This window comes from Pithys albifrons, chromosome 8 (assembly GCF_047495875.1).
Source record: "Pithys albifrons albifrons isolate INPA30051 chromosome 8, PitAlb_v1, whole genome shotgun sequence".
Taxonomy (NCBI): Eukaryota; Metazoa; Chordata; class Aves; order Passeriformes; family Thamnophilidae; genus Pithys; species Pithys albifrons.
Genome location: NC_092465.1, coordinates 9,921,322 through 9,934,633, shown reverse-complemented (window position 1 = coordinate 9,934,633; position 13,312 = coordinate 9,921,322). Strand labels below are relative to the sequence as shown.

Genomic DNA, 13,312 nt, shown 5'->3' with positions numbered 1-13,312 from the left:
GCTCAAATTCAACTGACTTATCACAGACTGCATAACTGCAAATGCTGTAGTTAAGCAAGCTTGGATCAAAGTATAAAGTTCTTAGTACAGCAGCATTCTGCTGCTCTTCTTAGACTCATTCTAAGACACACTCAGCAACACAAGCCCTACCACCTACTTAAGGATACCACTGTAAAATAGTGTTATTCAAAATACATGACAGAAAAATCACACCTTTGACAAAAGGTACCTGCAGACGATACGGGTCACAGCAGCAATCAGTCAATCATAAAATTCCTCACATTTTGTTTTTTAAACAATGAAACAAAAAACTGCTTCTAGATTCATCCAGTGCCTTTCATCTGGAAAAGAGGAGTTTCCTCTAACCACCTGCACTAAGTCCCAGTCCTGTGTGGGCTGGTGATGCTACATCCGTACTCCATTGCCGGATGCACATCTGTCTCCCAGGAGAGCCTACAAGTGCTCTGGGCTCCCACACAGCAGCCATCACACTTGCCAATCCAATTCTCTACAGCACTACTGGTTCAGAGGAAGCCTGTGGAAAGCACAACAGCTTGAGGCACAGTCCTACAGCATAAAGGAATTTGCTTTTGTGTCCACACTTGTAACAGATGACTCTTTGATAAAGACAAGTGTAAAACAAAACCAAACAAAACAAAAAAATCAGTAATTAGATGCACAATACTGCACAGTAGATAAAAGTTATACTGGGCGGTTTGAAAGTTCCTGGAATTTATAATGGTTGTAGCAGCTCTGTTTGGCCTATCTCAAGTGAAAGCTGAAGCTTTCAGCACATTGGGGCACTATTACACCAGAAGCCAAGGAAACAGTGGAACCAAAGGAATAAACAGCATCTCCTTCCACAGTATACAGATCTTAACATTTCTATATTTTCACTATTAGTCAGCTCAGTTTTAATTAGTAGTGCCACTCACATGGCAATCAATTATAAGTAAGCAAAATAAGAGAGGAGAACATGGAGACTGCACAACATTAATATTACCCATTTTTGGAGAACAGAAGAGGACATCAAACTAAATTCAACATCAATACAACATTAAAGAAAAGGACTACAGCTTCCATTTGAGCTAAAGACTTCTGCACATACCGTAATGCTTCTGCATAGAAGAGATATTCTTTCAGCTGATCTGCATAGTGTTCCTCTTCTTCCAGAATGTCGTCAATAGAAGCTGCATATCTAGTGAAAACAGTCATAGTTAAATAAGAGTTGCTAAATTTAACCTTTAAGGATACACATCCAGTAACAAGGGAGGACACATGTTTGACAGAAACACCAGTCACAAAATAAAACAGTGAAGGACACTTCCAGAAAGGGTTTTTCCCATATTTTTAATTAAATTCTGAATCAGCTAATGCAAGCATTCCTGTGGGCTTGTTTCTTTGGTTGTTACTACAATCAATCTTTTGACAAGTAGAAAATATATCATAACTCTCTTGCTAAAGATGAGGCAGTTTTTCTTACAAGAAAGAGAAAAAAATTATTCCTTTTCTTCAGGGTACTGTCAATAGGCAGCATCAAGGCAAAAAAGAAAGATATGGTGCAGAAGAAATCCTGCAAGGCTTAAAGCATTAAGGCACAGGAATGTAAACATCACATCTTCTGAAAAGGGAAAAGGTGGTTCACTATTCAGTCCAAGTACCAGATAACTCCCAGGGGTGCTTTGAACACCACAACATTAAGTTCTTTTAGCTCCTTCAAAGTCTGTTGCTTTGTTTGCTCTCTAAGTCCAGCATGTCAATTCAGAGCAACAGGAAATTTAACCCTCCTTTTAGGGATAATTCTGAAGCACATGGGCTTGGACCCACTCTGCAGCTCTTGCATTCAGTATGAGTTTTGTTATTTAGGCTGATGGCTTCTAAAATGGCAAAAAGCACTTTATTTTTCTAGTTTATACTGTTTATTTGACAGGTTCTTGCTAACCAAGACAACTGTCTTGAACACATCTGCAATGACAGGCCTACAGCTAAAGAGGTAACTGTTCATCTCACTTGGCACAGCAGTAGAAATCAGACACCACTTCAGCCCGTGCCACAGGGCATGAGACACTGGAGATAAACAGAATGAATGAGATCCCACTGCAAATACCTCCATCTATTCTGCCAACTCAGTCTGGACTCTCAAGTATGTGGCAATCCCTTGCACATCTGCAGGCTCTCTGAACTGAGCATATGCCAGCAACCAGCATAATGTGACCCAAATGTTGATTACAGCACCTCTTGGCTTTCAAGGTTTTGCAAAATCCTTGAGTTTTTCCCTTTCTCCCTGGTCCTCTCCAGTAACTGGCTCTATGGAAGAAGTGGCAAGAGTCTCAAATTGAAAGGGAACTGGTTATGTGAATTTGATAAGTTTGCAAATATGATAAGCTGTTCTGATGCTCTGCAGAATCAGACACAGCACATCCAGGAAAAGCTGTCAAGGCTATTGGTGATGAATACACATAACACACAAAGTGGCCAGCAACTGCAGATCAGTTTATGTAGAAGAGTAGAAGAGTAAGCAGAACAAAAATCCACATTATGAATCAATGGAATTAATAAATCCAAACTTGAAAAACTTGATGAAAAATATACTTGTTCTGAAAAAATCCTGCAGCCACACAGGTCATAAATGGCTTGCCCTCTCTATTTTTAAGTCCTGAAGTGCAATAATTTTAGTATAGTGGTTAAAGGTTTCTCAGGGCAGCAGATGGACCCCATTTCTGTTTCCAGTAAGGTCTACATTTAGAACAGTGCTAGAACCCATCTGTAGCAGAACAACTTTTGAAGAAAAAAAGAAAAAAAAAGACAACTAAAAAATCCCACCAAACAAAATCCTGCCTTACCTAGATAGGGCTTTCATAATGAGTTCTATTTGAAAAGCAAAAAAAAGTAGTAAGACAAGCTACACTTCTGACTGCCTAAACTTAGGCAAAGCAGGGAAAATGTTAAGGAGAAAGGCTGCAGTAAGTTCTAAAGGTACCTAACATGTTCTCACCTTTATGGGAACTGTCAACTAAATCCCTGGTTTACTTTAGACTGGTTCCACCTGCAATGACAGTCTAGTTGATCCAGAGATAAAGGGTCACTCATTAATAGCAAAAAGTACAGAAGTCAAAGGTCTGGCATTGTTTTCTTTCATCTTTTAAATACTAGAGTTATAGCCATTCACTCCAACGTTCTCAGCATACTCTGTCACTTTAGCAAGGCTCATTCTGTAACACAACACACACCCAGAGAACTTTGGGATGTCTCCTCCAAATGTTAAGCAGTTATAGATCATACTAGACAATATCAGCTCAAAAGTTTAAATAAACATCTAGTAAAGACTACGGCATATGGGATAGATAGAGAATAATTAAATTAGTCTTGAAGTTTAACATCTACCTTCTTGAAGTAGCTTTCTGTTGCAATAAACTGCTGCCTGATGTTATGGGAACGATAACTGAACTGGTAAATTATACTTTCAAGAGATCATAGATACGAACCTTACTGGTAGGAGACCACAGGGGTCACTGAATGAGTTCCTGAATCTCACAGCTGCTGCTTCTTGCTTGGTTGTCACTAAGGGATTACTGTCATAGGAGAGTGCCAGAGCAGAGATGACAGACAACGAAAGCTACCTCAGGCTTCATGCAGTGATTAAAGTTACCCAGAATAGCAGTTATCCATTGCCATTACTCTGGATCTTTAGCCCTAACTGTGTTACAGACAGAAATGTTAATACTTTGGATATGTGAAGAAGGTTCAGCCTCCTGACTGAGAAGTGAGACAAACTTCTTTAATTTCTAAGTGTTTGACATCTTTGTGTGGTGTATCTGAACCACTGAAAACCTACTTTTGAATCCTTAGCTCCACTATATTATGCCATGTTTTCATAAGCTCTTCAATTTCTGCCTACCACAGTAGGTGCTTAACACTGTATTCCACCTCTACTTCCATTACTTTTCTTCTGAAAGCAGAACACATTCTCCATTTCTTTATTCTCACCAGAACCCTCTGCCTAAAATACATTATAGCTTTTCTTAGATGCAAACTACCACATTAGCCAAAACACAGAAGTGTGAATAAATTACTGAGAGGAGTTAAAACTCTTAAAGATCTGATAAAACCAGAATTATTCTGATAGAAGGTGAGGGTGTGGCTCTTCAAACTCTTCCACTTGACAAGGCCAATAACAATTGACAGCTTGAGAACCTGACAACACAAATAACAACCAGGCAGTAGTACATATGTAAATCTCCACTGCAAACTAAACCTGATAGATTTATTTCCACACAAATAACATTTCATTCATAAAAATATTGTATAAAGTGTGAAACATCTTCCATCTCTAGATGGAGTTATCATTTATCTGTTCTGTGAGATTACAGAAGAGGAAACAGTGGTAAGAAATGCTGTTTCACCTACTATATGACTGCCTGAAAAGCAGAAAGCATGAGCTTAGAATAAAACTTCTGTGCACTCTCATGTGCCAGACTCTTATTTTGAAGTCTGTGCTTCGCATACTCTGCCAACTGACTCTAAAGATGCAAACAGGGAGGGTTCTTTATTATACCCAGTCAGTGTTTGTTTCCAGAATCTACTGGAGTTTTGGTGCCGATTAATTAAAATTCTTAACTCTCTATAATTAAGTCCAAACCTGTGTACCATCTAGTGCATGGTACAAACTGCTGCTATCAAAACCAAATGGATCTCATCAGGTCTGCAGTATATTAAAGTTGTAGTCCACCAGTTTCTGGCACAGCAGCATAAAAGAAAAACTGGAATAATTCCAAACACTTCTACAATTTCAAAATAATAATAAAAAAAGAAACCTCTCTGGTTCTCCTGAGACTTTTTGAGCTACTTAATACAGTATATGGATGCTAAAACTGTGCCTGCATCCAAGGCACAGAAATACTGTATACCTAAAAACAACGCACCCCCAACTTTCTCGGCACTCAAATGTACTTTGGGGTTGAGGGAAAAGAGAGGAAAGAGGGAGAGTTCCACATCTGGCTTACATCAAACTATCAGATATTCAGTCAGTACTTACACATCCATGTGGTGGCCAGCACTCTGCAAACCATCCCCCATCTCCTTTTCTATTGCACTCCACTCACTGTAGGAAAAACAAACGAGAAACAACATCACACATGAAGGGTAAGGGAAGTTAATAAGCTGCATCCTGTATACAGTTTCTTTCCAGGTGACACCTGAATGGAAACTGCCTCAAAAGTTAGAGTTGGCCAAATTGTTTCTTTCTCTAAGGAGCAGCACTGACAATGTGGCAAGGCTATTTTATGGCACTCTGTTAAGTAATTGCCCCTAAAGTCATCATCACAAATACACTTAGTTTGGGATTGGTTTTGAGGAGAAAGTCTTGTTCAAAAAGTATTTAAAACAAATCAAACAAAAACTAACCACCTAGCACTTAACATAAATGGGGCAGGGGACAATGACAATGATGAACTTTCCAAACCAGATTTTCATCTAACATGCTAATCAAGAAGAAACTAAACTTTCCAGACTGGCAACACATCCTCTCAAAGCCTCTCATTACAAAAAACAGAGGGTGGGATTTGACTTTTGTAAGCATTTTACTTCTCCTGAAGCTATTTGATGTATGTAGCTTTCTGTTGTCATAGAGGACCACTGTTTAATTCTATTCATTAAAAAATATCAACTTGCAACTGCCTCTTTACTTCAGCTAGCTAGTTACATTAGAGAGACAGCAAGAGACTTGCTCTGGACATCCTGGCATGTATATTGCAATTTTGTGTTCTCAGTTCTGTGAAACCTTATTTGAGTTCTTAGTTACAAGAATTACACTGACAATTCTTCTTACAAGGAAAAAAGGAGAGGGTCCCCTTATATTTCACATAATTTACGTGTAATGCATCTATTCTGTCCTTCATTTTTTCATAAACATTCCACTCTGCTGATGTTGACATTTGTTTGTCTTTGTGTTATTACAGAACTACACCTAATTTCATTTTAAAACCCCCAATGAGAAAGACATCTGCAATCCATTAACCCAGAGAATTAAATTTAGCACTTGAACAGTGTGTAGAAGCAGGAGGTTTCCCTTAACCAGAGGTTTAGATTCTTTAATTCTCCAGTGAGACGGAAAACTTGAGCATGCAATTCCCTCATATAAATCAAAAAAACGATTGGCAAATTCACTTTAAAAGCTACTACAACTGGATAGATACAATGGTTGATTTTTAACCAATAAAAGACCTAGAAGCTTTTTAGAGACAACTGCATGAAGATAGAAACAAAGTTACTTTCTGAAGAAATAAAATGCCAACACAGCAGGAAAAGGCCCGAAGGTCTGGCATACAAAACAAAAGCCTAGTCTTCCACTAGAGACTAAGCTCAGCAAATCTGGAGATCACTATGCAACACAGAAATCTCATTAGTACTGCAATACAGAGCTTTTCAAGATAGATAATGAAATGTTTCAGATATACTTTTCAAAAGCATTAACAACATAACCAACAAATTCATTTCTCTCTCCCCACATCTGTCTTTGAAAGTATTTAAAAGCTGGATGAACTCTTACCTGAATACTCTCCCGTAGTTGCCATGGACTTTATAGACACCATATAGCCGGTCTGCTACCCTCTAAAACATTTTAGAGACAGATTTTGGTCACCAACAGTAAGTGCAAGATGCTTTGTGAAAACCCACATAAAAATTCCAAGCTAAAGCCCAAAAGTTATTACACATGTAAACAAGATTAGGCCTAAATCTAATCTAAGCCACTACTTAAAAGAAAAATCAACAGCATTGATTTCAGAAGACTGAAGTTGCAACCAAAACTATATTGAAAGACAGGATTTCAAGGATTTCTTTGGAAGTGCTCATTTATAGCATATGCCTATGGAGACCATAAATAACCAAGTTCCCTTCAGTTTTTGATAACCAAATATACTTTATCTGAATAGTGCCAAATTTATATACACACTTCTTTATTCAACTTATCAATGGCAACACAGAAGTTCATCCTGACATCAAGATTGTAGGGAAACCTTCAGTAAAATTCTAAAGAAGTTACTTGATTTTTCCACCCATGTCAGTGAACTGAGGAAAAGGAAATGAGCTGCAGGACTCATTGCTCAAGCTAGATGTCATTTCAGCTGTTTGCAGTGTCAGTACCTGCTGCAGCCAGCACTACAATGCTGGCAACAACCCCAGAAGAAAAGACACGTGTACACTCTGAAGTGTGAGTAGTAATCTAGATAATGCCCTTGGAATCATGATGTACCAGCAAACGAGAGTGAAGTTCTGCAAGAGTTACCATTGTTATTATGTCTGTCACAGCAGTAAAAAGGGAACATAAGCAAATTGCCCAACAGATCTCTCACACACAGCCCTGAGAGAACAGGACTGTCTGGAGAACAGCAGTAATTAATCTTCTCAGAACCTCAGCTCAACAGGGCAATCCATTACCGCCCTTTCCTGCTGCACAGTTTACATCAAAAATTAAATCCCTGTTGAACATACTAAAAAGAAGTACCATGCTCTCATTATTGGAACTGTAACTTCCTATTTCCTCTTTATGACTTAAAAAAAAAATAATATTCCACTCTTAACCCACAGAGTGTCTTGATGCATTATTGTTCTCATCATTAGAAAGAATATTATTCATTATAGATCAAAGAACAAGCCAAAAAAAGAAAGAGCATACTGGGAAGCACACAGAATTCATACTATGTCTAATCAGAAAACTGGTTTTGGGGCCCTTCCCAGCCCAGACATCCAGCAAAAGCAACTCATTTGCTGAGTTGAGAGAAGCAGACACCTCAATCCTCCGTGAAACAGCCCCCTCCAATACGTGACTATCACAGGAGAAGGCAGATTAGCAACATGCACTGTCAAACTCAACCATCGTATCTGGAACTCTTCTTCCCTCCCAAATCTGTACAGTCATTGCCCCCACCCCTTGCTGCCTCCTGCTCCACACTCCAGACTCCCTCAGGCAAAACTACCCTCATTCTAGAACACATATACCACTTCTCTTGACTAAACAAGAAATACTGCCTTATAAATAAATCATACTATTTGTCACAACACACATGGGAAATACTTACAGCTCTGACTCGCAGAAGGTGTGATATGACAGACTGCAGTTCATCGCTATAGTGTTTTAGCTCAGTAAACCTCCTGGGAGCAGGAAACAGATAGTACATCATTAGCCATCATGAAAGCAAGTTTTCACAGCATGCACAACAGAGCCACAATGCTACAGCCAGAGAGACGAAGCCTGGACTGCACTGGGGTGGAATTAGCTGAAGACTCCCAAAGAATTGACTGCGGAGTTTAATTCCCCCAAAGCAAACAACCCAACACTTGCATGACTGCTATTCTAATATGTGAATGCTGAAGGTTCAGATCAATTTAAGAGATAAAATTTTATTACATAAAAGTAGTTAGCTGAAGTTACTACATCACTGTTTAGCTGTGTGGTTTGGGTTTTTTTTAATGGGATTTATAAAAGGAAGTGTTAGTAAACAGGAAAGCTTCAAGTAAGTACAAAGCCAAAATCTACTGAAGTGTATTTCTTACTACAAGCACATTCACATTTCTGACCTGACAAAGATATTTTACTTTCAAGCTGCCACCTAGCCAATTTTGTGCATTCACAATTACCACAATTCCTCTAAGGCTAATCCATACAGTAACTGTAACATTATATATGAAATCCTACCGAGAGTCATACCTGCACAGGAGTCATGTATGGCTAAAAGTCATCAAATTGCCACACCTTAACAAGGTACCAGACAGGTAACCCATCACAGTGACCATGTGCACACTGCTGGCCTGCTACTTCTGAAGAGACAGCATTTTATCAGCCAGTCCAGTCAAGCCTTGGAGGCAGTTTAAGCTGATACCTTTAGCTCACCCTAATGACTTTGCCATGGCTTTGCTAGAGAGAGGTAACCAATTAAGCCACAGTAACAGCCTCTTGTGTCCACATAAACCCTCCCTACTACACACAAGTGTAAATCATGACCTACTTTGGTACACAACAATGTATTTATTTCATCCAGAGGGGAAGCAAGAAACAGCTTTACCTAAATTTCTAAACAATGATCTGAAAATAAACAAACACAGAATAATGCAACTAGAATTAGGGAATGGGATGCTAAGATTAGCCTTCCAGGTTGATGTTCAAGAAAGAAAAAAACTTCATCCCTCCTCCCACCACAGGAACATAGTCAGGCTTTGTATTTCAGAATAGCTTGTACTCAAGGGGTCTTACTGAAATGAGTCGGGTCCTTATTTTGGGTGACCAAGTATGAAATTCCAGGCTTTTTCATTTAACACCTCTTCCTTGCCTGCCAGGAAGTCTTGCCCTAAAATTATTCTCATCCTTATGTTCAGGAAGTAGAAGCTTTATTATGATTTCTAATATTTTCAATTTCCAAGAAGAATATAAAATTATGACACACACAGAGTTAAAGTACATACAAAGATTTAAAAGCTAGCAGAGAAACTGTATGGGAAAAAGAAATGTAGTCATTGACCTGCACAGTGGGGTTTAGAGAGCAATCTCTTCAGTTTACACTTTATAAAATATGCACCAGGGCTGCATGTCAGACAGCTGCAGACACGTACAGTGAAGATACTTGAAATAATTGAACTAAAAACAAAAGATTAAATAGCATGCCTTCAGCTCAGGAAGACTCCCTTTTCCACTCCAGAAATTTATAATGAAAAGTTTTATTTATCCTGTTTTGTGGCAAGAATCTTTTAGGAATGCTGTACTCCCTGAAGGCAAGAGTCAGGAACCTAAGAAGACTTTAAGTACCCTGGAATCCAGCAGCAATACATCTTCACCCATATCAATTCCTCCTCCATTAAAAAGAAAATATTTTTTAAAATTACCACTTCAGAACCAAGTTGGTTTTTTTCTTTTTTTTTTTTTTAACCCAGAAAAGCATAAATCAAAGTGCTGCTACTTTTTCCCAAATTTTAAAAATATAATTTTCAGGAAAAACTGTTTTTAAGAGAATAATACTGTTGCAGATCAAAAGTTATTTCTCAAGTACTTGCTTAAGCCTACTCATTGCTCATGTAAAAAAAAAGTACATAATTATAAAGTATTTACAAACTGAGTTCAGTGAAGCACACAAGGGATGTTTACTTTCCAGTGCATTGGAACAGCAGAAGTGTGAAACAAGACAGTTTTGGCACACAGTAACTGAGGTTTTTCTAACTAGCACTTTTCACTTGATTTTACTGGTTCTGCAACACTGCCAACAGTCTAGAGACTTAATTGAGCTATTAAATAGAACTTGAGACACAAATGAAGAACTGATCAGGTCACATTGGTGTAGAAGCATCAGCAGGTATCTGAAAAATACCTCTTCTGACACTGGAAAATAAGAAATTTTTATTTACAGTAGACAGCATTTCGATGTAAGTTATTTACTTTGTGCATTTTACTCATCAGTACTCCTCCCTGCATCAGTGAGGGCAGAGCCAATCTCCTGTTTTGTGAAGAACAAGCCACTTGTCTAAGTAACCACAAAAGAAAACAAAACTGGAGAGCTACTTTAAAAAAAGTCTGCTTCAGGAAAGGATTTAGTGTTTGCCAAAGAAATCTTTCACAAAAAAAGAAAGGAAAAAAGATTATTGTTTTGATTGAAGCCCAGAAAGAGAACAAAAGGATGGGTGCCATGAGGCCAAATCAAAGAGCTCTGCAGTAGATACAAATTTACCTCTGAGTACCAGAATACCATAATTTTATCACCACTTAATTCCACCATTAAAAATATAAATTGCTTCCCACAGGAGAAGGTTTAGCTTCCAGTCTACATTTGACCTCAAAGAGCAGCCTTGTTCCAGCTGTACAGAGCTCCTCAGGTTGCTAAGCTGAGGAGTGCAGCTCCACAGCACTCCAAGGCAATCTGACCTGGCAGCTGCAGCTGTTCTTCACCTGAACCTGCTCCAGGAACCTGAAAGCCTACACTCCACACAGCAGTCACACCTTTTGTTTCAGCAAGGTGAGCTTGCTGAATCACTTTACCACCCAGCCACACAAGCACCAAAGGTGATGCAGAAGAGCAAGGCACCACATTCCAGGCAGCTCAAGCATGAGTGTGCTGGGCAGAGCAAGCCATTACCCCTCCTGTTAAGAGCTACATGGTAAAATGCTCTCCAAGGATTAAAAAAAAAAGCCCAAACAAACCACAAAAAAAAATCAACAACTTATGCTCATCAGTTATTTATTAAACAACTTGTATCCCCCAGTCCAATTTGGAACCTCTGTAGCTGGCGGAATACAACAGAAAACATGAGCCATCTCTCTCAAGCACTGTGAAGGCTCTACCGAGACACAGATACCTGGGAACTGTTTTTCTAACAAGCCCTTTCTCATGTTTTTCTTGTATTAACTCTTTTCCTTCTTTTTAACAAGCCACTTCTAACAACAGTTTTGCTTTCTGAAACAATGTCATCTCAAAATATAACAGGATATTCCTTAAATAGTCTTGCCCTCCTATGCCAACAGTCAGACTTCTGGGAAGGTTTCCCTGCTGTAAGAGCAGGAAAAGCTAATTCTTACTACCCACAGAGGAAGATGACTGAGGATGAAGGATTCAAACCAGGGGCCAATTTCACCTGCAGGTACAGAGGGAATTTCTGTCTTCTGATCTCATTCATGAACGTTTTTTTATATTAAACCCTAGCTATAACCTTCATTAATGCCTCAAAAGGCTGTAAAAGCAAGCACAGTAAAAAATGAGGGACTGGACGAATTCACAGATAAGTCTATACAGAGCTTCCAAAAGGTATGTGCCTCTAAGATCCTTACTACAACACACACAGATTCTGTGGAAGTACAAAGTGAACAGACAACAGAAAGCAATCAGGCATGTGGGCTCTTCCTAAACAACACCTGCTATTGCCACTGCTGTACAGCAGATGAACACAGAAGGGCACTTGGTATGAGTCTCCTTGGCTTAAGGATGGCAAACAGCAACATCTCTTGGCCCTATTGCTGCACATTGATGTTTCTGGAAGTAGAAACTCTCATCTTACCCTTCCCACATCACCTAGGATGTGCTGAACCTCTCACTGCATGCCCTGACAATTCTGAGCAGTTCTTCCATCCAGAGCTTCCTAAACTGTAGTGGTGCTGAACTAACCTCTGGACTTCACAAAGCATCTGTGAAAATTCGCAGCTTGGAGAGAACTATGACCAGCAACAGCAGGGTGTGTGCATCCCAAATTGTACACTAGCAGACTTTTGGAAAGACCTACTATCAATCTGTATTCTGTTCATGCTTGGAAAGATTTATTTGCAAACAATTATTAAGAGGTTCTTCTGCTGAGTCTGGGTTTGGGTTGTGTTTTTTGGTCTCTTCCTTTTCGTCTAGCTAAAATTATATACTTGCTTTGCATAAAGTGATGGAATTTTTCTAAATGCTTCCTGCTTCTAGAAGCAGAATTTATCAGACCTTTTCACACTGCCTCCTTACTGGGCTTCTGTTAAGATTTGAAGTGCAAAAAGATAATTCTTCTTTTCTGAATTTACATTAAGAGAGAGAGAGTATTCTGTCACCTGAAGTTATAGTTAAAACTGAAAAAGGGAAAGGGAGGGAAGAAGGATTTGGAATCTTACTTGTCTGGGTTTTTCACTCTGAATGTTGCATTAAGAGCTTTTAATCTGGAATCTGCCTGAAAAAGGGGAAAAAAAGCTTTGTTAATTTAATGCAATTAAACTTTAGTGACCAAAAAAGTCTCAGCCTTTGGCAGCATCATTAGAAAAAAATCCTGCCTTCCCGGCATATTTAAATCTTCAAACATTGAACAAGTTGATGCTAGCTGCCCTAAATGTCAAGTATTTTCATTAAAAAGTCAAAAAACTAAGCTATTTTTGTGAAGATGTTGTAAACAGTAACCACAAAAATTAAGCAGGTATAATCCAAATCCCACAAAAATAGTCCCTTCTTAAAATGCTGCACAAATCATGGAGTTAAGATACACAACCCTGCATTCTTTTTAGATGAAGCAATTAGGTAACATAAGACCATATGGATAAGCTATTTTATATTTTTCAAACCAAATAAAACCAGTGGTAGAGTGACCTCTGTATGCTCCTTATTACTAGGAACAGTTCCCCAGTGAAATCAAAATCTTATATATGGTGTTCTCTTATTTTATTACTTGCTTTACAGAAAATATGTAATTTGTATATCAGAATAGAGCCACTTTAATGCAATGTTCTTCTCTGTAGTAAAGCATATATAAATCTCCACAGAATAAAGTTCAATACCTAATTAAGAAGGTAATTGGCTGCTTTAGTTTTTGAGATGTT

General features: G+C 38.6%; 1 protein-coding gene across 2 annotated transcripts in view; it reads right to left on the bottom strand.

The window, feature by feature from the left end:
• The window catches only part of SNX4 (sorting nexin 4), a 33,283-nt gene that overhangs the window by 4,788 nt on the left and 15,183 nt on the right, over window positions 1-13,312 (bottom strand). For both annotated transcript variants that reach the window (XM_071561845.1, XM_071561844.1), the window contains exons 6-10: window positions 12,617-12,672; window positions 8,079-8,151; window positions 6,548-6,609; window positions 5,036-5,101; window positions 1,109-1,198 (exon numbers count right to left, since the gene is read on the bottom strand). In XM_071561845.1, coding sequence (XP_071417946.1) covers window positions 1,109-1,198; window positions 5,036-5,101; window positions 6,548-6,609; window positions 8,079-8,151; window positions 12,617-12,672 — 347 coding nt within the window. The remainder of the gene's footprint in view (window positions 1-1,108; window positions 1,199-5,035; window positions 5,102-6,547; window positions 6,610-8,078; window positions 8,152-12,616; window positions 12,673-13,312) is intronic.